The sequence below is a fragment of the Drosophila bipectinata genome, chromosome 3R, assembly GCF_030179905.1.
Source record: "Drosophila bipectinata strain 14024-0381.07 chromosome 3R, DbipHiC1v2, whole genome shotgun sequence".
In the NCBI taxonomy this organism is placed as follows: Eukaryota; Metazoa; Arthropoda; class Insecta; order Diptera; family Drosophilidae; genus Drosophila; species Drosophila bipectinata.
The window spans coordinates 9,133,040-9,160,301 of record NC_091739.1 but is presented as its reverse complement, the minus strand read 5'-3'; the positions used below and the strand labels follow the sequence as shown (position 1 = coordinate 9,160,301).

The 27,262-nt window shown below is 44.2% G+C and overlaps 4 protein-coding genes across 5 annotated transcripts; 2 read left to right on the top strand and 2 right to left on the bottom strand.

The window, feature by feature from the left end:
- Positions 1-174: 174 nt before the first annotated feature.
- On the top strand, positions 175-8,131 carry Tnks (tankyrase). Its single transcript, XM_017246650.3, is given in 7 exon segments — positions 175-874; positions 2,878-3,660; positions 3,818-5,695; positions 5,755-5,912; positions 5,976-6,268; positions 6,323-6,479; positions 6,545-8,131. Coding segments are annotated over 7 exon segments (4,626 nt in total). The 5' UTR covers positions 175-678; the 3' UTR covers positions 7,706-8,131.
- Positions 8,132-8,583: 452 nt separating this feature from the next.
- Positions 8,584-10,166, top strand: LOC108128852 (protein HGH1 homolog). The gene is made up of 5 exons (XM_017246684.3): positions 8,584-8,773; positions 8,881-9,068; positions 9,127-9,630; positions 9,691-9,908; positions 9,970-10,166. Exons 1-5 carry the CDS (start codon positions 8,689-8,691, stop codon positions 10,082-10,084), a joined length of 1,110 nt encoding a protein of 369 aa, XP_017102173.2. The 5' UTR covers positions 8,584-8,688; the 3' UTR covers positions 10,085-10,166.
- Positions 10,167-11,242: 1,076 nt separating this feature from the next.
- LOC108128855 (natterin-3) lies at positions 11,243-12,147 on the bottom strand. The gene is made up of 2 exons (XM_017246689.3): positions 11,796-12,147; positions 11,243-11,738 (listed from the first exon to the last, which is right to left on the bottom strand). The coding sequence occupies exons 1-2, from the start codon at positions 11,800-11,802 to the stop codon at positions 11,299-11,301; spliced, it is 447 nt and encodes a 148-aa protein (XP_017102178.1). The 5' UTR covers positions 11,803-12,147; the 3' UTR covers positions 11,243-11,298.
- Positions 12,148-12,737: 590 nt separating this feature from the next.
- LOC108128853 (uncharacterized) lies at positions 12,738-26,763 on the bottom strand. Of its 2 annotated transcripts, XM_070281122.1 has the most exons (6): positions 26,659-26,763; positions 26,137-26,227; positions 13,696-13,865; positions 13,463-13,639; positions 13,270-13,384; positions 12,738-13,122 (listed from the first exon to the last, which is right to left on the bottom strand). In XM_070281122.1, the coding sequence occupies exons 3-6, from the start codon at positions 13,766-13,768 to the stop codon at positions 12,978-12,980; spliced, it is 510 nt and encodes a 169-aa protein (XP_070137223.1). In that variant the 5' UTR covers positions 13,769-13,865; positions 26,137-26,227; positions 26,659-26,763; the 3' UTR covers positions 12,738-12,977. The 2 variants fall into 2 exon arrangements, with proteins under 2 accessions (XP_070137223.1, XP_017102177.1); XM_017246688.3 differs by lacking the exon at positions 26,137-26,227.
- Between the last annotated feature and the right edge of the window lie 499 nt (positions 26,764-27,262).

Below are 27,262 nucleotides of genomic sequence, written 5' to 3'. Positions count from 1 at the left end.
AAAAATGTATAAATTAAAGATATAAAAATTTCTTTCATATTATTGGCTTTCTAGTATATTTTATATCATGGTCATACTGTAATCCCGCCTAGCAGTATAACAGTGTTGGAAAGTTTCTTGAAATTGTAGAGCTAAAAGGCAACCCTGAAAACTGAAAACAATGCAAATAACCTGCGATTGGTCACTCTCAGTCCATCACAAAACAATGCAAGACTCCGATTGCGGGGGAGTGTGAATTAATTGGAAAATAATTATCGTGGCAGCAGTGCTTGGAGGCCATAGTGCAGCCAGGCAGTCCGGGAGTCGACCCGAACGCACCCGCGTAGCAAACAGTGTCCGGGCGCGAGCGCAAGAAACGAAAAGTGACGCCCCAAAAATCATATTGATTTTGGGTTGCAATTGTGCATTAAATATTAAGTGAAAAACGAGGGTTGGGCGCGTGGCAGGCCGTGGCAAATTGTTGCTCCTGTTTCGATACTCCCACCCACTGCCCCCTCAGCCAGCGATCTTTCCAGAAATGCAAGATACAAAGTGGAGCAGGAGCAGGAAGTGAAGCGGATTGGAGGCTGCTCGAAAAAAAAGTCTTCGCTTTTGGTGGCGTCCCCCTGTTTTTTAGTTTGGGGATCAGTGTGCGTGTGTACGAGCGAGTAAACAAACAAACAAACAGATTCTACGAAAATGGCCAACAACAGTCGCAGTCGCGCTATACTGAGCGTTAATCTCGATTCGGTCATGGCCAACGATCCGCTGCGGGAGCTCTTCGAGGCCTGCAAGACGGGGGAGATAGCCAAGGTGAAGAAGCTGATAACACCACAGACCGTGAATGCCCGGGACACAGCTGGACGCAAGTCGACGCCTTTGCATTTTGCAGCGGGTAAGTAGTCCCCAGGATGCGTCAGGATGCTCGAAAATCAGAACAAGGACATGACGAATGGAGTCAGGGACGTCTTTGGTTTGCCAACAATACTATCTACCTTGAGGTCTCTCTTAATCCATTCCAATTAAAATCCAATGGGATTTTGGATAACTGGCACCTTCTTATAAGAATCCTTTTCTAGAAAAAAGGATACAAAAATCCAAAACCAAAAAATCTCGTACATTCAGTGGCACCCCATTGGGTCGGCCGCCCACCACTCCCTAGAAAGGTTGAAGGACACCCCACAATAGCACTGCGAGCTTCTCTTCTGTGGACTGGCCTTGAGCTAGTTGCGCCTGGGTGTGACGGGCGTCATTGTCGCACTCGGTCGGACACTCGCCTGCTCCAATGGCGTCGAGAGTTGACCTAGTTTCCATTCTGCCATTCAGCTCGGCTTTTCCCCGTGCACTGTGTCTCTCCCGTGTGTGTGGTGCCTTCAGTTCTGTTCTGTTCCGAGTGTTTGGCTTGTTTCCGGAACTCTCTCCCTCTGCCTCGCTCTCTGTTGCATGTGCGAGTGTGCGTGTTGCATTTTAATATTTTCTATTTTCGAAAAGAAAATATGGACACAGCTGAGGTGACAACAATAGCACCACACCTGTCACCAGCCACCAGCTACCAGTCACTAGTTACATGTTAATATTTTTCCTATAAGTCTGATTTAAGTCTGGGTTTATATTTTATTACCAAGATATGATCCATAATTGTGTCCACCATAGTTCTCCTATTTTAGGAAGGGGGTTGGCTGCTGAGGACAACTTGTTGGGGCTGCTGCTGCTGTTAGTCCTCCTGCTGACGTCTTTGTCTCAATATTTTTGCGTCTTTTGTTGCGACTTTGGCCCAGTTAACACCAGTCTTCTAAGCCCTTTCCCCTAGTATCTCCCAGCAACGCCCCTTGCATATCAATTTCGCCTTTGGCTGGCAGTGACTTCTTTTTAAAATTAAGCTCTTTTTTATTATCTTGTGGCCTATGATTCACTCGGCGGGTCTTTCTTTCTATAAACTGGTTTTCCATTATTATTTTCTGGTAGTCTGGTAGTCCGTTTGTCACGTTCTGTGAACAAAAAGTGAGATCTCCAAAGGGGTCTGCCACTTACTGGCTTGTTTTCACCTTGCTGGCAGTACGAAATTTTGAACTATTCGACATATTACAGTACCTGTTGCCCCTGCAGCTCTCCCCCCCCAGCTCACAAGCCCCGAATCGTGACAAAATTTTACAATTAAAAGTATTTCCTTCAGTTATTATCGCCTGGTTGACATTGCACGGTTATCTTTGTGGGCTTTTTTTCGGTAAAATATGATAGTTATAAGTCGATACACCCGGCCAGACCTTCCTCTCATATCTCGAGGCACTAAACTGGCTTTTATTGTTGCCCCAAAAATTAGACAACTTAACCTTCGGGCGGGTAATTGCGAATAAGGATCGCCTCAATGGGCCGGCAAGTGCAACTGTCTTAATGGAGTTTAGTTTTCCATTCTATTAATTTTTAATGCAAAACTTTCGTAATTGTGTTTGGCCACAAAAAGTGAACGGCAGTCGGGGGCAGTTTCGCAAGCCACGTTTGGTGGGTGGCTCAACCCTCGAGCTTTTGTTTGCCCAGATTTGTGATTGGCTCCAGTTCTCCTCGCACTTCATAGATCCGACTGATAGTCTCTTGAGTGACTAATCCCGATGACTCAGGGATCTCCGATGGATGATATTTTTAAAAAGATTATTGCCTAATCGGTTCACGTATTTGTTGATGAAATTATCAGCCTTGGAGATATCAGTTTCTGGATTCCGCTTTTGATATCATATTTACATATCCACTGTAGCTTGTGGGTATCTTAATTACCTGTAACCTCTTCACTCAACCCTTCACTCTCAGGGCCGGAAACCCCCAAGAAAACCCCGACCATGACAAGACCTTTCCTCGTCACTTCTACGGCTTGCCACAAACTAATTCGCTTTTATTGATCTTCAGGTTATGGACGCCGGGAAGTGGTGGAATTTCTGCTGAACAGCGGCGCCTCCATCCAGGCCTGCGACGAGGGCGGCCTGCATCCGCTGCACAACTGCTGCTCCTTCGGGCATGCGGAGGTGGTGCGGCTGCTGCTGAAAGCCGGAGCCAGCCCGAATACCACCGACAACTGGAACTACACGCCCCTCCACGAAGCGGCCAGCAAGGGCAAGGTGGACGTCTGCCTGGCCCTTCTGCAGCACGGCGCCAATCACACGATACGGAACTCCGAGCAGAAGACACCCCTGGAGCTGGCGGATGAGGCCACGCGGCCAGTGCTGACCGGAGAGTACCGCAAGGACGAGCTGCTGGAGGCTGCCCGCTCGGGCGCCGAGGACCGTCTGCTGGCACTGCTCACCCCCCTCAACGTCAACTGCCACGCCAGTGACGGCAGACGCTCCACTCCCCTCCACCTGGCCGCCGGCTACAATCGGATAGGGATCGTGGAGATCCTGCTGGCCAACGGAGCCGACGTCCATGCCAAGGACAAGGGCGGCCTAGTGCCGCTGCACAATGCCTGTTCGTACGGCCACTTTGATGTCACCAAGCTGCTCATCCAGGCGGGCGCCAATGTGAATGCGAACGATCTCTGGGCGTTTACCCCGCTCCACGAGGCGGCCTCCAAGAGCCGGGTGGAGGTCTGCAGTCTTCTGCTGAGCCGCGGAGCGGATCCCACTCTCCTCAACTGCCACAGCAAGTCGGCCATTGACGCGGCCCCCACCAGGGAGCTACGCGAGCGGATTGCCTGTAAGAGTGCCATAATCTTAGTGTGGAATTATAGGGAAACCATAGCTGCATAATCTTTGCAGACAGTTCTTAACTAAGCTTAGGCTTAGGCTTTTCTTTATCTTATCTCTTAAAAAATAACGAACATCCCATCTAACCGAATCCATCTTCCTTCCAGTTGAGTACAAAGGCCACTGCCTGCTGGACGCCTGCCGGAAGTGCGATGCGTCGCGTGCCAAAAAACTGATCTGCGCGGAGATTGTTAACTTTGTGCATCCGTACACGGGCGACACTCCGCTCCACCTGGCCGTGGTCTGCCCGGACGGGAAGCGAAAGCAGCTGCTGGAGCTGCTCACCCGGAAGGGAGCTCTGCTGAACGAGAAGAACAAAGCATTCCTCACGCCACTCCACCTGGCCGCCGAGCTGCTCCACTACGATGCCATGGAAGTGTTGCTGAAGCAGGGAGCCAAGGTGAACGCATTGGACAGTCTGGGCCAGACTCCGCTTCATAGGTGTGCCCGCGACGAGCAGGCGGTGCGGTTGCTGCTCTCGTACGCCGCCGACACGAATATCGTGTCCCTGGAGGGGCTCAGCGCCTCGCAACTCGCCTCGGACAACGTGCTGAAGTTGCTCAAGAATCCACCGGACAGCGAGACCCATCTCCTCGAAGCGGCCAAGGCGGGCGACCTGGACACAGTTCGGCGCATAGTGCTGAACAATCCGCACACCGTCAACTGCCGGGACCTGGACGGACGACATTCCACTCCTCTGCATTTCGCCGCCGGCTTCAACCGAGTGCCCGTGGTCCAGTTCCTGCTGGAGCACGGCGCCGAGGTGTATGCGGCGGACAAGGGCGGCCTGGTGCCCCTCCACAACGCCTGCTCGTATGGCCACTACGAAGTGACCGAGCTGCTAGTCAAGCACGGAGCCAACGTGAATGTCTCGGACCTGTGGAAGTTCACGCCGCTCCACGAAGCTGCTGCCAAGGGGAAGTACGATATCTGCAAGCTGCTGCTGAAGCACGGCGCCGATCCCATGAAGAAGAACCGCGACGGGGCCACTCCGGCGGATTTGGTCAAGGAATCGGATCACGATGTGGCGGAGCTGCTGAGAGGGCCCTCCGCCCTGCTGGATGCCGCGAAGAAGGGCAACCTGGCAAGGGTACAGCGCTTGGTTACCCCAGAGACGATAAACTGCCGGGATGCCCAAGGAAGGAACTCCACGCCACTGCACTTGGCTGCCGGCTATAACAACTACGAGTGCGCCGAATACCTTTTGGAGCACGGAGCGGACGTGAATGCCCAGGACAAGGGCGGTCTTATTCCCCTCCACAATGCCAGCAGCTACGGCCATTTGGACATTGCGGCATTGCTCATCAAGCACAAGACGGTGGTGAACGCCACCGACAAGTGGGGATTCACGCCGCTGCATGAGGCAGCTCAGAAGGGTCGCACCCAGCTGTGCTCCCTGCTCCTGGCCCACGGAGCGGATGCCTATATGAAGAACCAGGAGGGTCAGACGCCCATCGAGCTGGCCACGGCGGACGATGTCAAGTGCCTGCTGCAGGACGCGATGGCCACCTCCCTGAGCCAACAGGCACTGAGCGCTTCCACTCAGTCGCTGAGCAGCAGCTCCCCAGCCCCAGATGCGGCTGCATCGGCTGCGGGAACCACATCGTCCTCCTCCTCCACAATGCTGTCCCCCACGACGGAAACGGTCCTCCTGCCCACAGGCGCCTCCATGACGCTCAGTGTTCCCGTCCCCTTGCCACTGTCTAGTTCCACGCGCATCAGTCCCGCCCAGGGCGCTGAGGCTCACGGCGCAGAGGCATCCACCTCGGATGATCTGTTGCCTGACCCCGAATCCATCACGAATGTGTCCGGGTTCTTGAGCAGCCAGCAGCTGCACCACCTCATCGAGTTGTTCGAGCGGGAGCAAATCACCCTGGACATACTGGCCGAAATGGGCCACGACGATCTCAAGCAAGTGGGCGTCTCTGCCTACGGCTTCCGCCACAAGATACTCAAGGGTATTGCCCAGCTCAGGGCCACCACAGGTATTATTTTCTAGATCTTCTAGAAGTCATAAGCTCATATTTCCTGCTTTCATCCTCAGGCATTGGTAACAACGTAAACCTGTGCACCTTGTTGGTGGATCTGCTGCCGGATGACAAGGAGTTTGTGGCAGTCGAAGAGGAGATGCAGGCCACAATCCGCGAGCATCGAGACAACGGTCAGGCCGGAGGATACTTCACCCGCTACAACATTATTCGGGTATGTCGCCCTTCCAGTTACTCCTCTGAATATCCTCATAAGGGATTGGCTTTGTGGTTTCAGGTGCAAAAGGTGCAGAATAGGAAGCTTTGGGAGCGGTACGCCCATCGCCGCCAGGAGATCGCCGAGGAGAACTACTTGCAGTCCAACGAGCGGATGCTCTTCCACGGCAGTCCGTTTATCAATGCGATTGTGCAGCGCGGATTTGATGAGCGCCACGCCTACATCGGTGGCATGTTCGGGGCGGGCATTTACTTTGCGGAGCATAGCTCGAAGAGCAACCAGTATGTGTACGGAATTGGAGGCGGCATTGGGTGCCCATCCCATAAGGACAAGTCCTGCTACGTGTGTCCTAGGTGAGTGACATGGATGGTCCATAAAATCATTGATTACAAAAATCTCATCCATAGGCAACTGCTCCTGTGCCGAGTGGCCTTGGGCAAGTCCTTCTTGCAGTACAGCGCCATGAAGATGGCCCATGCACCGCCTGGCCACCACTCGGTGGTGGGACGACCGTCGGCGGGTGGCCTGCATTTCGCGGAATATGTTGTCTATCGGGGCGAACAGGTGAGAGTTGTGGAACTATTTCTATGGAATGACCTTCTAACCTCATCGTGTTTTTCGTGTTACAGTCTTATCCAGAGTACTTGATAACCTACCAGATCGTGAAACCCGATGACAGCAGTAGCGGGACGGAAGATACAAGATGATGGATGCCCTCTGTCGGCTCCACGCCCACAACCACGTCCCCAGCGCTGCAACAGCAGCCGCAGCAGCAGCAGCAGCAACCACAACCCCAGCAGCAGCAGCAACAAATGATGCAACAACAGCAGCAGCAACCCCAGCCGCCACAACAACCCCGATCGCTGCCGTTGCCGTTACCATTGCCAGCACCACCATCACAACAGCAGACCTCAGCTCCAGTTGCCAAGAAGCTGCATGCCAAGCTGGCAAAGCCGCCGCTGCAGTTGCAGTACCAGCACTATCAGCCCCAGCAGCAGCAAAATCATCACCACCAACCGCAACACCACCATACGGTTGTGACCACCACCCAGCCCGCCCCAGCTGGCGTCTTTGCGCACAACAACAACAACAACTCGAGCTCTGCCAACCCGGGCAGCGGCAATGTGAACAACAATAACAATGACCTGTCGCCGGTATCGAATAGCAATAGCTACTCGTCGGTGGACACCAACCAGACGCTGCTCAACTCGCTGGCCAACCAGCAGCGGAACAATCGCCAGCAACAGCTGCAGCAGCACCAGCGACCGAATCGCAGCCAGAGATATAGTCAATTTATGATCATCACACCCGCCGTATCCATAGATCGGGACTTTGAGTACGAGTCGCCCCTGGACTTTGAAGACTTTGCCAATGCTGCTCACAACAACGGGAATCTCTTTCGGTTGGGATTGCGCCGGAGCGACAGCTCCAGTGACGACAGTGGCCACAGCAGCGATAGCGGCAGCTTCCGCTCGAACTATAATCCGTACTTGCACCACAGCCGCCAGCACTTACTGTCCAAGGGGAATGTCGATGGCGGCGGGGCGAGTCGTCATTTTTACGCCTTTACCTCGTCGTGGAGATGGTGCAGTTTCTTGTGCGCCGCCATGCGGTGTTTTGGAGCCGGTGGCGCCGGACACGGCAATGCTCCGTACAGCAGCTCGCTGCAGCACCACCGCTTGAGGCGATGCTCGTCGTACAACGCCGAGAATGCGTACGAACATTTTGCGGCACCGTTTAAGGCGCGGAAGATGCGCGATCACATGAACAACATCACCTACGAGTTGTGACGGTGGTGCCACGCGCTGGTGGTTATTGATCTCTTTGTCTCCGTTGGCCTCCCGACTCTTTTATTACAATTACTAGCTATAGATGTCGTGTCCTGTGTGTCTCTTTCTCTCTCTCTCTCTCGTTGTTTATTATTACTCCACATGAATACAGATCGCGGCGAGCTAACGAGATTGGTTTGAATCGGATTGCATTGGGTTAGGATAATCGAAATTAGGAAGCACGGTTTTCGAGTGATTTTAATTGGAAATACTGAACAGAACAACCGAAGGCAGAAGAAGCGATTATACGAGCTACAAAAATTCTATAACGATAATGCATTACATTACATTATATTGCGCTCGCGCGTTTAATTGTTTAAGCTTAGTTAATTTAAACAAGAATTAAAACTCCAATTAAATTTAAATATACATAAACATATACATCTTACAAAACAAAACGAAAGCGAGTGTTTTTACTTAAACCTTTTCCCAGTTTTTGAAGATAAGTGGGTTTATAGGGGTTTTCTTTGTTAAGGAAGTTTTCTAATTTACTTATAGGACCTTAAGGCCTTTAACACCAGATTCGGAATACATACTGAAAGCCATAAAGGTTCAATTTTCCTAATTGCAAAGTTTGAGCTTTTTGAATGTGCGCGCCAAATAGTTTTCATTCCTATCCAACAGATGGCGATATTGGGGGAATGATGAAATGGAACATTGCATTATTTTGAATTATTTTAATATTTCTTAAAAAATATTTGTTATGCGACGATTTAAAACAAAAAATATAGTCTCAGATATTCTAATTTACTTTCTTTTTGGCAGGCCAGTCCTATACTTTAAAAAATTGTAAGCTTTGAATTTAGATTCAGCGGGCAATGTGATTTCGGTACCTTGCAGCACTGCCACGTTTCCGATCCTACGGTCATACTTTTCCTATTGTTATTGTTGCGCCTCATCGTTATTAACTTTAAAATACAAATTTAATATTAACAACCCACAAAATGGACACAGTTAAGGAACTGGTGCAATTTATGCAACCCAATCAACGACTCGACCTCAAGGCGGTGGCTCTGACACACGTTTTGGGTGAGTTTGGGTGAAAAAAAACTTAAAGCGTTCAACACGTGCGTTTGTTTTTTGTCAACAGTGACGTCACAAAGCCGCAAACTTTAACAAATATGTTTTATTTTTAGGTTTAACTGGCAGTGCTGAGGGAAAAGAAGCCATACTTTCCTTAGATGATATGCTGTTGGCCATTTTTGGGCTTACATATGATGACAACCACACAGTGGCCAAGGATGCAGTACTGAGTCTGATAAACTTAACGGCCGAGGAGCAGGGAGCTGTTCAAGTCTTCGAATTGGCCAAGAAAGTGCAACCGGTGGGCTCAGTTTTAAATTATATTTTCATAGATAATATAGTAACTATTACTCTTTCAGACCTTCGAAATCGTAACTGTCGCTGCTAAGCAAATTTGTGATGAACAGTCCGATCTAGCTGATCCTTGGAGCATGGTTCTCAGCAATCTTACACGGGTAGAGTCACTGGTCCATGAGATTTTGGCTATATTAGAGAAAAGTGAGCAGACTCTTCCCCGTCTCGCCAAAGCTTTCGCCCAGTTGGATTACAATAAGAAGAAATCAAAGCTGCATTACCTCGCGCCCATTTTCTGCAACCTAACTCAGGTACCGCGCGGTCGGGAACTGTGCTGCCAGGCACGCTACCAATTACTGGAGAAACTGTTGCCCTTTGCATCCTTTGAGGCCAGTGTGGTGCGACGTGGTGGTACCATCGGTATCCTTAAAAACGTTTGCTTCGATGCCGTTTACCACGACGTGATTCTTAACGAACAGGACAGCATCCTGGTGGCTATTCTGCAGCCGCTCTGCGGGCCGGAGGAGTACAGCGATGAAGACAATGAAAAGTTACCTATCGAACTACAGGTAGATTTTTGTTATTCCTTGTTGGGAATATGTTTTTTAAAAGCCATTTGCATTTTTTAGTATCTGCCTGAGAGTAAAACGCGGGAAGAAGATCCGGATCTGCGAAAAATGCTGCTGGAGTGCCTTCTGCAGCTGTGTTCCACGCGTCGCAGTCGAGAGGTGCTGCGTGCTAAGGGCGTCTACGAGATCCTGCGCGAGTACCACAAGTGGGAGGCCAAAGTTGGCAGGGACAGTGATTGTCTGCTGGCTTGTGAGAACGTAGTTGACATTCTGATAAAGTTAGTACTCAATATAGTACCTTTTATATCCATTATAAACAATATTTTTTGTTGTTTTTAGAAAAGAAGAGGAGATTGGACTAGACAATTACAAAACCGAAGTCGAAGTGCCCGCCGATCAGGCCGAAAAGTTTGTCCAGGAAGACGCCGCCTATGTGAAGACCCTGCTAGATTAAAGACCCACATCCCCAGACCCTTTCTTGTTTGTAAATATGTGTAATGTTAGTAAAACTCGTAGACTATATCGAAATTTCAATATATGTATGCAGTTTTTATTCAGAAATGCTGATAGTTCATTTGGTAATGCTGCCATTGCCCAAAAATGTTGCATTAGAAAAAGTTGTACGCACGCATTTAAATGCAAGAGAAACAATTTCAATTTTAAATTTAATTTGATTAGTTCAATTAGCGTCGTTATCTAGATTATCTAATTATCGTTAATCCACCCCGCTGCGCCTCGATTGTATATGTATAAAGTTCTCCTTATGTGCTAGATACATTTGCATTCAAAAATGTTTAGCAATTGCCTTGCCATGAAACGTTCAATGTATGTACTTTTGTGTTCTTTTTACAAACTTTGCTTGGTCGTTCATATAGTGTTTGTGTATGTCTGTGAGAGATAGAGTTGAGAAAGGACTTCCTCGATGAAGTCCTGATATCCAATAAGGTGCGTTTTGTGTTACTTTTGATTAGTTTGCATTGAATTGTATTGCAAGCTTAGCGATTTCAGCAGAGAAAAACTTTGAATTATCTGATGTTGTATGTTGCTTGTATGCTCCTGAGCAAAAACCATTGAGATTTATCAAAAACTTCTCCACTTGTTTATACATAGTTGCGGAAACCATTGCAAGCTCGCTTAGTCCGTAAAATAAAAACTAAATACGAACAGTTTGAATTGAAAACCGATGCAAGTAGCTACGAGTAACTCGCTCTTGCAATTATTAAATGGTAGCCTTGCTTTTGTTTAGTTTTGGTCCTATTGGTTATCCTTCCCCATTTAAAAAAGGTAGTTAGACTTTAAAACTAAGTGTTTAGGATACGTGTAATTAGCGAGTTTAGAACGTAGTCGGTAATGAGTGATTTTACTTTAATTACTTGGTTTTGTTAACTTAGAACTGTTTCCTGCATAAAGGGGCGAAAAGCGAAAACTGCCAGCTCAAGAGTCCTTGTTTTATGAGGAGTCTACAGATAATTTGCCCCTCAAGTAGGATACCTAAGGTTTGCTAAAAACCTATTGATTTTGTGACACTCCAACCACTAAAAACTAAAAATAAATAAGATAAGGTCGTGGAAATTTAGGACCAGCTATAAAGAAAAGATTAGAGCACACGAGCTTCTACAAAAAAAGGTGTCGAGTTTATTTGTGATTAACAGGTAACAAGCTGAGCACTTATCGCGCCTCCCTCAGACGGGACAGAACTTCGTAGGCGAAGATCTTCACCTCCTCGGAGTCGTACGGAATGTAGAGGCAGCCGTGGGATGGGTGCACCTTGCCGACAGTCAGACTGCCGGCGTGGTAGCCCCTTCCGGCGTAGAGGGTCTCGCCATCGACGTTCTTGCCCACCTTGACGGCTCCGGGAGGAACCTCGCCGTTCTCGGCCGGCAGCCACTCGTAGTTGGATCCGCTCAGCACCTCGTAGTTCTCCAGCTCCACCTCCTGATTGGCGTAGGCCACGTAGGCCTTGCCCTTGTTGGGAATGATCTTGGCCGGCAACATATCGTTGCAGTAGAAGGCACGGCCGATGAAGATGGTGTCACCGTCGGAATCATGGCCAGCAACAACAGCTGCCTGGGGAATAGCCCCGTGGCTAAAGTGAAGCCAATTGTGTCCTAAAATGGATCAGGATGCTTAAATCCTTCGCTATAGAGCAATGATCTCCTGCTTACCGTCCATGTTGTTCGATCTGCTAGAATGTACTGAGTAGCTCTAATCGGAAGCGGTATTTCTATGTGGGTAGAGCTCACCTTATCGGGTTAACCGGCATTGGCCAGATAGCCAATCAGCTGGTGAATCAACTGATCAGACCGACGGCAACAAATAGCCGACCTATGTCTGCATACAGAAGTCTATAAAGCGCCGAATTGTGTCATTTATGGCCGGCATTTATGACTTGATTTAGAGGCTTAAGCAGGGCCGGAATTGGGTGTATTTTTAAGTTATCAGAACTATTTTCTTTGGAAGAAAATTGTTACTCAGGAAAGCACTTGAGAATATAGTTGCTTCATTTAGTTTCAACAAAATCAAATAATCTATGAGGGTTTTGACTCATTGGTGTAATAAAAACATAAAAACTGAAAAGGATTTAGAAAAATGTAATTCCAAAATGAAAGCAAATATGTAGGCACTCCCCTGGCTCGCAGTTTTCGTTTGCTAATTTTACATACTAATTCATTTACACACAATTACTTTTAAATTTATAATTTGCCCAAAATTCAGCATTCTTTTAACAAATAGATAAATATTCTCTTGTATATGTACAATACTCATCTAGAGAGGCGAAAAATACATACTTATTCGAGTTAAGGTAAAACAGATCGTATATAAATCGTAAAACATTCTGCCTTCGTTAATTTATAATATTGTTCCATCGAAACTTAGCAGCGACAGCGTTTAAAGTCTAGGTTCGTTTCTTAGAGTCTAAAAATAATTGCAGCTAGAATTTGAATTTAGGTTGCAGTGTGTTCCTTTGATTTTCGACTCTCGAATGCTTAGCATCTACATAAATAGTTTTCGTTCGTGTTCATCAATTATTGTTAGATAGTTGTTAAGTATTCATTTATAAATCACATAATTGCTTGATGAATTCCATAATGTTATGTGTGTTTGTGTTTTTATTTTGGTTTAGAGTGTGTGGTTGTGTCCGCGTGTCCTTGCTGCTTTTGAAGTTGCTCTTGTGCATTATTGTAGGTGCAATCTTAGACACTGATAGAGATTGGTAGAGAGGAGAGACGCCTAAAGAAAAGATTTCCACGCGCGCAGCCGACCTTAACTAAATGCTTTTCACGCTGCCTCACTTCGTTTTCCGCATTTCCCCCATTTCCGAGAAATTCCTCCGCTTACTGATACTGCTACCTGGCGACAGCCAAGAAAAGCACAGCCAGGCTGAGCAGGTGCCGCATGAGCGACTCCAGGTCCGCGGCGTGGTGTCCGTGCCTCTTGGCCGAGTTACAGGCATCCGCGTCGCTGCAGCTCTGCAGACATCCGTGCACGTACCTGTGGGGGTGAGCCAGAAAATATTGCATAAACTTATTAAAATTACACTTCAAGAAATTTTAAAAATAATATAACATAATAACTTTCTCTACAAAAGCTTAAACTATATAAATATTTCTTAGTGTAGTGACTAATGGGCTTCCTCACTTATCATCGTAGTAGAACTTTCCGCAATGCGACATCCTTATTATTTCGGTGTCGGTGGTCAGGGTGCCGCTGTCCAGGGCGCAACCCCTCACCGTTATCGTCTCACCGGTTTCATCTGCGGGTGAAAGGGGTGGAAGGGTGAAAGGTAAAAGGTTAGGCACTTGCTCATTCATCAGCTGGTTGCTACACTTACCGTAATAGCCGGCGATCTTGATGCAGGCGGTGGCCGGAAACAGGCCATCACGGCCCTTTCGTCCTCCCATGCAGGGCGACTCGAGGATGGCCGTGGAGTAGTTGTTGTGGAACGGATCGTCGCAGGCTTTATTCGCTCCATTATAGGACACGCACTTGAAGCAGTCTATGCAGTAGCCTTTGAAGGGAATAAGTTATCCCTAATGCTTCAGCAAAAACCCTTATTCTACTCACCACTCCGGATAAATAGGCCAAGGAGCAGGGCCAAAATGGCGACGGTTTCCATAATTGAGCTGGACGCCGCCATCCTTTAATCTACCAAGACTCACGCAGGATTCAGACTTACAGGTTGACCGATTTGGGGCATTCCTTGGGCTTCAATTCACGCTGTTCCTTGTGGGGTCCTGCAAGGGGAAGAGCGATTCAAAGGGATTAAATTTAACAAGCGAATTGAAGCCTCTTAAAAGTTTTTCGATTTTCCGCTGAGATCTTTGGATCAGCGGTGGAGACCTCATAAAAAAGTTGAAGCCAAACGCAAAGGAAAGCATAAGCGAAGGCAATGGTCATAAAAATTATATTCACAATCCGCAAAAATGCAATTCCAGAAAATGACAAAGAGGGTAAGAAGGACAACGGCAGTCAGCCAAGAAAAATTAAAGGTAATAAATTGCACAACAGCATTTTTGACACATTTCATTCCCACACTCCCAGTTGCCGGTTTCGTTTTTTGTTCCATATTTTTATTGCCGAAGTGTAAATAATTGGTTTTCAGTCGATTCTCGTGTCGAATGCCCGCCATGTGCTCTCCGAGCTTTTCCCGCCCGTTGCCACCAATTTCTGGGGTGGCTGGTTGTTGTTGCCGCTTTTAATGGCCACTTCGATGGCCCAAGGTGTTGTTGGGTCAACTTTTGGGGTAGTGTTTTTCTTTTGTTTCTGTTTTTTGTTTTTTTGGTTTATTTGGGGTCCCTGTTCCTGGGGCCAGCTCGAATTATGACAAATGATTCTGACTTACGGGCTGAAACTGTAGCTAAGCTTTTGAAACACAATTTATGGGGCCAGAACGCGTGTGGCTTAAAGCGAACTTGGGCGTGACCCATTTATGGCTTTAAAGTCAAAGTGGCAAAGTCAATGCAAAATTGCTCCGACAGCTTAAACGACCATGGAAATCGCTTCAATAATTCTATCAAACTTTTCCCACTTTATTTGCCAACCACTGGCAATCAATTCAAACGAATCTGTCATCATGACGGATAAATATTATCGTTGGAGGAACTGCAGCTTGGCTCTGGGCTATGGCCAAACCAAATAGATATAGCCATCTATCACTCGCCGCTTTGGGGAAACAGGGCTCGTGCCTCTGCGGCAGCTGCGGATCAATATTTATTGCAAATTATGGCACGGACACACACTTTCGGTGTGGCCCACGGGGCGTATGTGCAACAACGGGGCTGCCCGAAATAGCCGCAAGTACTGTGCATTAATTATGCGATTTTGAGTGTTTCTGAGTGGGTGTGGGGTGTCGGATGGGTGTGGTTGGGTGTTGCCCCCAGAACTGCCAACGGAGATTTGTGGTTGAGCCTGTCGAACTCTGCCATTTGTCTGTGTGTGATCCAGTAATGTAATTAAGTTTCGTCATTAAACGGACTGAGGTAATGCCTGCCAAAAACACGCAATAAGACAGGCACATTAAGGTGAGAAACAAACCCAATAAACTTGGTCCGCCAAGAAATTTATAATTAAATCCCTCGAGTTCCAATCAGACCTGAGACTGCGCGACTGCCAAAGCTATAATTTTGTGGCGCATTTTCATCTATTTGCAAATTAGCCACTAAGCAGTCGAACGAGCTGCCAAACACATTGTTCTCCTCCTAGCCAATTTCCCTTTGGATGGAAGCCAAGTTGGCCGGAAACGGCGTTCGCTGCCAGTGTTGACGGAAACGGAAGCAGCTTCCCCGTTCTCCGTTCGGCACCCCTTATCGCGACTTGTCTTCTGCCAAATGAAGTTTACCTTTTGTTCATTGTGTTTGCCAGCTTTCAATATGCATCACTATACTTCTGGTATCTGAGGCATAAACACAAATGCACGGTAAAAAAAGTTGGTAATTTTATAACTATTTAATGGGCTTTTTTATATAATTAGAAAGAATGTTTAACAAAATTTTATAATAGACATTGTTTATGATTTTTAGAACCCATTCAACAAGTTTAATTAATAACTCTGATTTATTTTCTCTGTACGGACATTGTCTTTCATTTCCTGCCAGGAGGCAAAGTGGCCATTGTCCCCATTTAATGACCTTCGGTGTATGGCAGGAGCAGGAGCAAGAACAGCAGCAGGACCTGCTTGTGGCCTTTGCTCCTTTGCCGTACTTACTTAATTTTGTCGCTCCAACTTGGCCACAATCGAATCAGCCACGAAGGCAGCCAAGCGGACAGCCGTCAACTTCCTTTGGCAGCTGCTGGCAGAAAAGTTTTATGACAAAGCCGAAGGCAGCCAATAAAAAGCCTGGCCTGGGCTGGTCTGGTATGGCCTGGCTTGAGTAGAAGTATGTGTTCGAGCTGGCAAACAATTAAAAGCCTTTGGCAGGACGTTAAATTAGTCTGCCCTACGAAATTGAAATCTCCCATACCAGACCAGACTCGGAAATTTTTTAGAATTTTTAATAAAGTTTTTGCAACCTAATCGCGTATTCATGGACCCAAGTTTGCCCGTGGCGCACATTAAAAATGAAAAATGAAGGGAAAGTTATCCCCAGATCTTCTTCCCTTGACAAAGTAGCCCGCTCAATTGTAGGCCATTAATTTCTTAATCTGCCTGTAAATGGCAACCCAGGCCAAAGTGGAGTGTGGGGGTCTCATTAGGCTCGGGGTCAGCTTTGATTGAGCGACAAACACCTAGAGGAACGTTGGGGAGCTCCATGCCAGTACATGGAACATTTTCTGGGGTGCCCTTTCTGGATGATCCATTTTTTGTCTCAACTCGAAATGATTTATTATGAGATTTTGTTTTTTTGGATGGGTTTGAGGCTTTCTCTGCCATTAGGTTACAATCAATCGATGTAAGGGGCCAACGCATTCCGCCTCCTGCCGATGACTGATGAGGAATTATGGTTATTTTTTGTCCAGATTTCAAAGTCCGAAATTTGTACAGATTATGGTAATTCAAGGAATCAGTTAAAAAGTAAGTTATCATTAAATTTTGGGTTCATGCCGTAAGGCACTTTAAAAAGTTGGGCTTGTTTTTGACAAGTGATTGGCCTTTTTTATTCCATTCCTAGTACTGTAATCCTGGGGTTTTGGGAATTGTAGCTGCACGCTTTATGGCTTCCGGGACACTCGAACACACCTAAATGGCAGCTCACCTTTAATTCGGCTGCACCAGGTGCTCTCGAGGGAGAAATTAATTTCACGCATCGTCCCCGCACACACACAGGACACACTATATAGCACACACACCGCCGCAGGCAGTGGCACACAAAGTCTCATTTGAGTTGAATTTGCATAACTGCAGCGTTAGAGCAATTTTGGTGGGGATGGAAACTGCGAATTTCGTTTGCAATTTGCAGCTGCAGTTGGGCGGAATTGTGCAGTTGCAGTGCTCCGCGTTACCATAACCATAAAGCAATAAACTCCAGCTGCTAATCTAAAAAAGTTTACTTGAAGGACCTTCCGCTTAATCGAATTTAAGAAGACTTGAAAATGAATTTTAAATGGAAATGGTTAAAGTTTATAAGAAAATGTATCTATATATGAATCTCATGCGCCACACTGTACATTCAACAACTGTGCCACGTTTTGAAGTTTTTTTTCCAGCGAAATTGGATAACCAAAAGTAAAAATTCATAAAAGAAAAATTGTTTTGGATGCTGCCTGATAAAATTTGATTAAAAATTGTTGACTTGTTTGCTTAATAAGGTTTTGGCTTTATAATAGCAATTTTGCAAAAACTACTCAAAATGCAAATTGAATCAATTAAGTTGGAAAATATTTGAATGCTCTAGCCAAGATGATGGCAGCGTTTAAGTTTTATGCAGCTTGTAATTCATAATTCCGGGGCATGTGCTTTCAAGGCCAATTAACTTCTAACGACCTCCACTATTTATGGGCCGTGCTCTTTTTCGGGGAACCTTTTAACAGCCCTCAGCTGAACTGGGCCGGAATGTTCGGGACACACGCAAACGCCAACCAATGGCAAATTGGTCACCGGAATGAACGTCGATTTATGTCCGGGTCAGCCAAAGAGCTTACATTGATATGGGTCCCATATGCGTGACAGAATCCGTAAGTGGGATCCGGGGCTTCGGAGCTCCGGGAGACGTTAGTGCCATGCTCACCGTCAGTTAAGTGTTTAAGCATTTTTGTTTTAAGCTTTTCAATCAATGGAACTGTCGTTCGAGCCAATTTAAATATTTTTTCAACAAAGTCATGGCAGAAAATCATGTAAACCTATTAGGCCAGAGCCCAAACATTGATTCTGGGTAAAAATGTGTACGGAATTTACGGATAGAACGTAATCAACCATGGAGTAAAAAATATTAAAGCCACAACTTTTGATTCCAAATAGCCACTTCTCTTCCAATAGCCACGACTGAAGATAAAACTAAAAGACCAGACAGACTGCAGTGAAGTGGCTTTTCCCCGGAATGGAAAACTTTTTGAGATTCATGCAAAATAGCACAGTTCGAATCCAATACACTCAACTGGGTACAGTGAACACCCTCTTCCTTTGTGTTTTTCCTGGCAAATGGCGAATGGGTTGAATGGCCAATGTGCCACCTCCACAGCCATTGACATCGATTTGAGATACTCACAAGTGTGTGTCTATGCAGTGTTCAATGACTCTCGACCGCAATTGTTGAGCATCCAACGTGGCTGCTCCTTCCAACTGCTCCTGCCTGATGCTCATTCCCGATTCGTCGGGGAGGGCTTTTTATAAGCTGGGTTTTCGTGCTCACACGCTTGAGCGGTCAAAGGGAGCAGTCAACAGGTGAAAATCCCCGCCCTTCTAATGAGCATCTGTACCTGTATCTTGGGCTCAACTTTGTCAGACTTTGATTAAGTTAATTGTTTTTTAGTTCCTTTTGCGGCCACTCAAATCCCATCTGAAAATGAAGACTGAGCAGAGCAAAGCAGAGGCGACACACTTGAGCTTATAAGTTACAAGGCAATCTAAATTTTTAAACAATTCCATGAATAACAAAATAGCAATCAACGCTTTGTTCAAAAGCAGACCAAGGCCAGGAGGAAAAGTTGTATATCTTGGCTCTTTCCGTGTCTGTTGCAAACTTCTGCTTAAGAAAGTCAATTTAAAGTTGAATTTGGGCATGTGTACTGGCATGACTGAATGACATATTAAATAACTGAGTGAGTCGTCTCCCCAAAACCGACGAAAGGGAAAACTTTTAGAGCGAAAAACGGAAAGTATTCCCTCTAACCAGCCCGGCAATTCATTTTATGCAGACACCACTGGAACCATTTCCTGTGGGATATCCACATACCATACTGCTAAGTTCAGTTAATTAATGCCCTTCTAGCCGAAAACAAAAACCATTTCGCAATTGGCTAAATTTAAACACAAGACATGAGGCCACTTTGAATGGCTGTTGTGGGCGTGGCATTATTGTGGTTTAGGGTTCAAGCATGTGTCTCATCCCAAGTATGTTGTTAAACCACGTAATTTTAGAAATTTCTTTGGCAGACTAGGTCGGGCTTAAATGAGTTTCCTGTGGGTGATAGTTTATGTTGATTGCAATTAACACCTTTCTGTAATGTTAGGGAAGATACTACGAGCTTATAGTACTTAAACTAACTTGATTTACACAATTGACTTGCCACTTTAACCAGAAATTCATCCTATTGTGAAAAGGTTCTTTGTCAATTACCAAGGGAAACCTTTATAATGGCTCATATTTAATTCATGGACTGAATAAAAATGCATATGGCAAGTGGAAAATGAGAAAAAACTGGAATAGTTCTTTGGGAAGAAAACTTTAGATGGAGTTTTCTCATCAAACAGAAAGCATTCAGACAAACTAACAACTAAAAACATTTTATGGGGGAAACTATAGAAGCTCCAACGAGCTAACCGCATAGTAAGCCGTAAACTATTTTTTTCTGTTGTCTGTATTTTTTATGTTTCATTTTATTTTAGTTTCAACCAGCTCGGCGGCACAACAGATTTCTTATTTTTTCTCAGCCACTTATTGAAACAAACTTCGGCGAACGCCGCAAAGTATGCAACTGGAAACTGTGAATAGTTGCGAGCTCTCATCCTCAAAGTGGAAAATATTTCTCCGGAGTCCGGGGTAGCCTTTTCAAGCTTGCAGCCTAATGAAAAGCCCCTTTCAGTCTGGGCGAACTTTTCTATTTTTTTCAAAAGTGATAAAAAGTTGTTCTTTTGTGAGAATATTTTCCAGAAGAAGTACATTTCCCTTCCTCGAATTTGCGTTGAAAATAGGAACATCTAAACAAATACATAATAAATATTTTAAAAGCTTTCAAGAAAGACTAATTAGTTTCATTTATTATTCAAACTCTTACTTTCATAACCGGAAAATCCTGGCACAGCAATTATTCACAAGTCACGAACTAAAGGCAGACAATTCAATTCGTCTTCGCGCAAAAATGCTAAAATAATTAAGACTTGGTGTGAACAAATAATGAACTCGCGCAACATTTTCAGCTTCTCCGGGCGTGAAGGCAGTGAAAATAGCATGAAATTATAAAACGGCGTTGAAAATGCAAAAGTTGCTTCCGTTTAAGAGAAACTTTAGCCTCAAGAAGTTGCGGCAAAGTTTTTCAATAAGCGGTCATGCCAAAACCCAGTCAGCAGGACTTCAGTGAAATGCATGATGAACTGAAGGGACTGCACTACTTTGGAAAACCCTAAGCTGGAAAATACAGTGAAGAACTGGCTATCAAGGCCACAAATACGTTACAGCTTAAGTCAATAAAAATAATTGAAAATCAACAGCAACATGAACGGAACTTGGTGTAATGAACCCAACCAAGTCGACGTCCTCTTCCTAATGGAAAAGCACGAAAGTCAACCGCCTTCACCGATTGCAGGCCAAAAAAATCGAAATAAAATCGAAGCCACCGCAAACAAAGGTATGGGCATGAAGTTTATTGAGGGATTGACGGCACGCAATAAAAAAAACCAGCAAAGAAATAAAAAGCGGCGGAAAAAGCAAAGGAAAACCGGAAGCCGTTGGTGACGGAAACTGAGGCCTGCAGCTGTTCGAAAGGTTTGAAATAAATAAAACATCAGTCGACGTTGTCGCCTTTGCGGGCGAAATAAAAATAAGTATTTTACGACCGATTGATGTTTGACTTTTGATGCTCAAGGGGTTATGCCACCGAATTTGTTTCTCCAGAGACGTCGGTTTGATTTGTTGAGTGATGTCAGAGGTAGAAACAAATAAGTATATATGTACAGTCATATTCTGAAATATTTCAATCATTAATGGAACATCTTGCAGTTTGAATAATAAATATCATACATTTACATCACAATGCGGCCATATAATTTCAATAAACAGCACTGAATACTAAATGTAAACAAAAAGCGAGTTTAACAAAAGCTGGATACCCATATTTTATTTGTCCTTTGTGTGCGGAGAACCATCAGAGGAACAAACACACTTAATGAAAAACCCACCGCAGCCGACATTTAATTTTCTGTATACAATGTGAACAAAAAAAGAAAACCAAGAGAGCCAACAGATGATTGGCATTGTTGTTAACGGCACCATGAAAATATGGCTTTAATCTTCTGGGAACTGTTTAGTTCACTTTTGGCCCCAAATCGACCTGACCCGTTGTCATTTTTGGCTGACGGTTCTTTCTGGTCTTGGGTCTTCTGCGATGGAAAAGAAACATGTGGAAGCAAAAGGATATCCATATCAGAGTTTTAACTTTTGTTTTACACCTCAAAAAGCAAAAAGGTTTAAGTTGCAACAAATCTAAAATGCACTTCTCGATTTTAAACCCGAAAGTTTCGTTTTTCAAAGATGAAACTACTAGGAACTAAAAAAACATTAATCCACTGGTGAGAACTAATTCATAAAGCACACCATTTGTTTGCCAAACCTATATCCTGACCTTTCATTTAATGACGTAAAAAAAAACCATATATAATTCAGGTTTTTTCCAGCCCAACTAAGGCAATACCTTTAAGAAAAATGTGTCTAAAAAGGTCCTTTTTTTAACACAATGACGTCAGGGTAGTACCTTCCGCTACTCCGTTACCTTTCATCTAATTTGCATAATGCTCTACACCGGACAGGTACCCATTTAAAGTAGGCTCCTGACAAGGCACTTGAGTCCACTGCTAACTCTTCATTTGTCAACAATTTTTCATCTTTAATGGGCCACTTCCTTGGCCACACGCAAGTGACTCTATTAGCGGCCCAGGAGGAAAATCAGCGACAAATAAATGTCAAATACTTTGTTTAAAAATGGGGCTGGTGGAGCTAGTGCTCCATTAATGTTCGCGACTTAAGTCCCCATTTTTCTTTGTCCAACAGAAATTTACATACTAAATGAAAGTAGTCTAGGAAGGAAATGAAATAAAGTTGTCACCATTCTGTATGAACGAAATTTAAAAGGTAAACGACGCCATCGGACATTTCCATTAAGATCAAATTCATTTGAAATGCCGGGCTTAATGCAACAAACAGAGATCTGCATTATACGAAGCTGGGCCATTTGCAACTAAGACGCTGATTGAATGCAATGCAAACATGATTATCCTCCATAAGAAGCCATCAAAGGCAGTAACACAACCCGTCGAGGGATCAGACGGGCAATAAAAGGGTCTGAAATTGACGATTGGGTCGCACTTGTTGTCATTGATTGGGTGAAAATCGATATGATTATATAGAGAGAGAAAGTGTGTCGCCGATGGTTGAACGGAAAGCGAACCCATTCAGTAATGAAAAAAGCTTATACCACATTCTCAATATTCAATTACCAGTGTCCTGTTAAAGGTCCTTCAGCCCGCACAGAAGCCCTGCAGAAGTTGGCCAATTTCGGTGCGGGGGCTGTGTAGTCCTAGGACTAAAGGAAATAAAGGGATATATCCTGTCCGCGTCTGGTCTCTTTGTTGTCGTTGGCACGCACAATTACGCGGGCAAAGAGCGCATCAGCACGGAGTGTGCAGAAAAGAGGATAACAAAGTATTTCGCTGCCAGCGGGCAAACACCATTGCGTATACGTGATGTTTGGTTTGGGGTCCCCGAAGCGGCGTAAAGGATTTTCGGATGAGAGCTTTATCGACTGCAGGTCTGTAAAGGTCGATCCTCTTCAAAAAATGAGGAAAGTGCAAGGAATAACGCTATGGCCTGCCGCAAAGGCTTTATCTTTGCCATTCACCATGCGGTTCTTGAGCGGAATACATTAAAGGATTTTTCAATCAACTCTCGTTTAATCTAAATACAAATTTAAAAAAAAAATGTTTTGTTTTTTTTTAAATTTTGTGAAGGATCCCCTTCAAAATTGGGGAAAATCCATAGATGCACTAAATTGACCCTAGGCCATATCTTTGCCAATATTCATCTGATTCTTGAGCGGAATCCTCTGATCCCTTAAACAATCTTAAACGATCAAAATCTAAAAACATAATATTTTTTAGACTTTTTGTCAAATTTTGTGGAGATCCCCTTCAAAACTGGGGAAAATGCATAGATACACCAAGTGGACCATAGCGAAGGGCATATGTTTGCCAATATTTCCGATTCTTGACCGGAATACCTTACATGATTTGTAAATCGATTCTCCACCAATCTGCATAAAAATATAAGAACGAAATAATTTTCCCATTTTTTGTCAAATTTTGTGGAGGATCTTCTTCAAAATTGGGGAAAATTCGTGGAAGCACTAAACGGACCCTTGCGAAGGCTATTCCGAAGGCTTTGCCGATATTCATCCGATTCTTCATTCGATGGCCCTAGGGGCCAAACTACATTTTTGCCAATAATCATCCAATTCCTATAATTTTTTGACGGTAGAAAATATTTAAATCCTTTCTATTTTTAAGCGTATGATAGATATTCTTCTATATTCCTATCAAATACGGAACAAAATCTCAAAAATTCCTAACCAAGTCATGCCAAATGCATCATTAATAATGGCAATGTGCCAGATGGGCTTCTGCTACTCGATGGCCGAGGTCTGCTTACATCACGTGCCGCAATGTATCTAACGAGAGGACATGGAATCCTGCCTCAGTATGCGTGTGCGTCCTTTTGAGTAATGGCAGGTCCTCATAGAAAGAGATTTTCAGGCTATAAACCAGAAATGGAAGAATGGCAAATAAACTGACCAACGGTTATCGTAGGCCAAGGGATGCTTTGGCTTTGTTTTGCTTAAAATTCCTTGTTAGAGTGTTGGAGTTTAAGCGTGATTTGCAAGGGTGAGTGGTTGAAAAAAAAGTTTTATGTACATGACTTCACTTACTATATTATTTTACTATAATTTTATTGAAAATCATTTTTTAAATGTTACTGAAATATTATTTTTTTTATCATGCTTCTCGCATATTGCCAGAAATGGTAGTTTAACGATAGAAATAAAGCTCCAGTAGCACATACTCATAAAAGAACTGTGTGAAACACACTGTGACTTTTATTACAATTCGTGATTATTGCCGCAGCTGGTGGGAAACCCCATAGGAGGAAAAAAAAGGACGCAAGGGCAATTGTAAGGAGAAAAGCCAGACCAGGGAAGAGAAAAGGTTTGGCTCGGATAGGATGGGTTTTTTTTTTGTGGGCCCCCACTTTTAACCTGCTTCCGTTTTAATATTTAAAATATCATACCCTGTTGCGAGAAGAGAATCCAAAGTGAATTAGTAATTCAGACAAGATAATAATAAGAGAAAGGATATTCGCGTCTGAAGCTCTGTTTGAAGCTAGATATTTTGGGAAAACGCCAAAATGTTGTTGAATATGTAAATTAAAGTTGGAATTAAATTTGCTGTTAGATTTTTGTGTTTTCTTTGGCAAATTAAAACCATTGAAAGCATATTCATCAAACGAAATATTCGTTTGTATACGTATGTTGCGCATACGTCGCGTGTTCCCAAGGACGACATAAGCCGCCAACTCCAGTGTCTCGTGCATGTTTTGTGTGAAACCAATAGCCATAAATTTTCCTAGCCAAGCACGAAATTCTTACTTACTTCCTCGAACAAGGCGGCAGGCGAAGGGAAGGCAACACACCAACCACACTCTCTACTGCTTGTTTGTTTTTTGTTTGCTTTTATGAAATTCAAATTTTATTACGAGCGAGATGAAAACTTGAATTGAGTTCCAGAATGAAATACAACGAAACAAAATTATATGCATGAGTTTTTTTGTTTTTTTATTTTTTTGGATATGAAAACAAGTTAAATGCTTAGCCGTCGGCCTTTTGCAGATTTATAAAGCCGAAAAATTATAATAAATACAAAAAGTTTTCTTTAACTTGCAACTTAAAAACTCATTTTTTAAGCTCATTTTCATTTTTTGGTAGAACTTACTATTTCAAACAAAGACCATTTCGAACTGCAAATCACGTAGAATTTCCAATTTTGAATTATGACATTTCATGTTTTGCCAAATGCCAAATTTCAAGAACAAATATGCAGGCTGACATTCAAATTCAGGCGACTTGTGGATGATGGAAGGGGAAAATAAACAAAATGTTGTAAATGTTTTGTGCTGTCATTTCGGCTGAAACATTTCAACAAATTTGGTTTTTATGACAGCCAAATGTGTGTGTAATTATTCCTGTCGAATGCCGGAATGGACGCGAAGGGACCTTGGCTGGACTTGGCAGCAAAATTGCCCCAAACAATTATTATGATGGTTGATAAGCCTCACGCACATACATACATCTACACACCCCTCACATGTGCAAGTACATGCCACACGTTTATACTGAAAGCGTGGAGTTGGAATTTGCTTTGGTACGTGACTGTCGGTAATTTTCGTGCACACTGCGTATACGTAATGTGACGCCGGTCCCAACTAAATGGCCCTGCCGCAACACTAACGCACGACATTTGCGATGGCTTCTGTAGCGCATCAACTTTCACATGGATTTTCCAGGACGTTTTTCCACGCCCCTCTGCTCCCGCCCATTGTCGCCTTTGCCCTCGTTATTTCGCCATTTATGCGGCTCCCCTTTCGGGCCCATCGTTACCACCGGTACGATAATGTTGCCTGCTTTTCCAGGCCATTTTGTCGAGTTTTTGGGGCTTTTTATTGTTTTATTTTTATTGTTTATTGCCGCCTTATTTCTTTTTTTTCGTGTGCGCTCATGCACTTCCCTTTATGTTTGGCACAAATTGCACTGCCAAAGGTAAACAAAGACCGAGGAATTCGTTGACGAATTGCCAGCTAATTAAATATGCGTCTGTGCGGGAGCCAAGGTTGAAAGACAGCTTTAATGGAATTCAGGAAGAGTTCCCAAAATTGATTAACAGAAATCAGAGGACAAAATATCTCAAGCCAATTGTATGGACCACTGTTTGAATGGATTTTCGAAGGTTTCTCTTATTGAATTTTCGTGAAGATAAGGCTTTGGCTAATTAAGTGTTGCCGGGCACGTCCTAAATGGCAATCTATTTTATTTAATTACAGTATATCTGGGCCATCTTAAGGGGTGCTTTGTTTCATTCGAATCAATACTTACATTAATCATTCAATTTAGCGATTTAATCTTTTGATTTGAATGAAATCCTTTCGATAATGTTCGTGGAGTTAAGTTCATATAAAGATATTCACTAGGAAAATCAAAGAAAAAGCATAAATTATAATTGGAGTCTATCTGACATGGGTCTATTCCGTTTTGAAGTTTTGAAAATATTTCCACCTCGGATCTGGGTTAAATTTAAGCACGCGCGTAATTGTGGGTTAAAATGTCCGCAAATAAAACAAGTTGTGCCTGGCGAGTGTGTGGTTTCGTGTGCGTGAAGGCATGAACAACTTAATTGCTCTAAACTAAAAAAAAAAGGGTAGTCCTATAGGACCCCCAATGGTAGCGTAAATTTTATTCCAAGCCTTGGAACTCTGGCACCTTTAATACACACAAAAGCACTCACACCCAAGGACTTGTTACTTTCGCTTTCTACTTTCACGAACATTCATTACTATGCCACTGCTTATTGTATTTGTAATTGTAATGGCGATTGTTAGCCTGTTTTTTCACACCCACGTGTCTGATTTGAGTCCTTTACGTATTTCAGCGTTTAGTCACTCCGATATATCCTTTTCCGATTTGGTACGCCGCGTTGCTGTTCCGATGAAAGCCGCATGAGAACTGAAAGTTTGCCCATGGAGCACAGTGGCAGTTACGTCGACCGAGGCAGCAACTGGAGCAGCGACGCTGACGGCTCTGCCAGAAAAGTCGGAAAATCGGAGAGTCTGCGCACGAAAAACGCCGAGTGAATGAAAACAAAATTAACCCATACGGCGACAGCAGTAGTTTTAATAACCAAGATATTTGAAAATATTATAAAGACATACATATATGTACATATTTAAAAAACATATTATAATAATTTTAAAATTTCATATTGTTGATTTTTGAACTTTTGAACTTAACTTAATTAATAACTAAATATTTTGTAAATAATAGTGCCATAAGCAAATATTCAATGCTGAAATTATTGAAGTATTGAATCAGATTACCGGCACTTTTGAAAATAGATCCATGAGTAAGCTCACCAGTACATTCTATAATATGGACCATGTTCTGGAACTTAATTGAGTGAACTGTTTATATTTGTACTTTCCGTGGATTGTTTAGCTTGGAATTC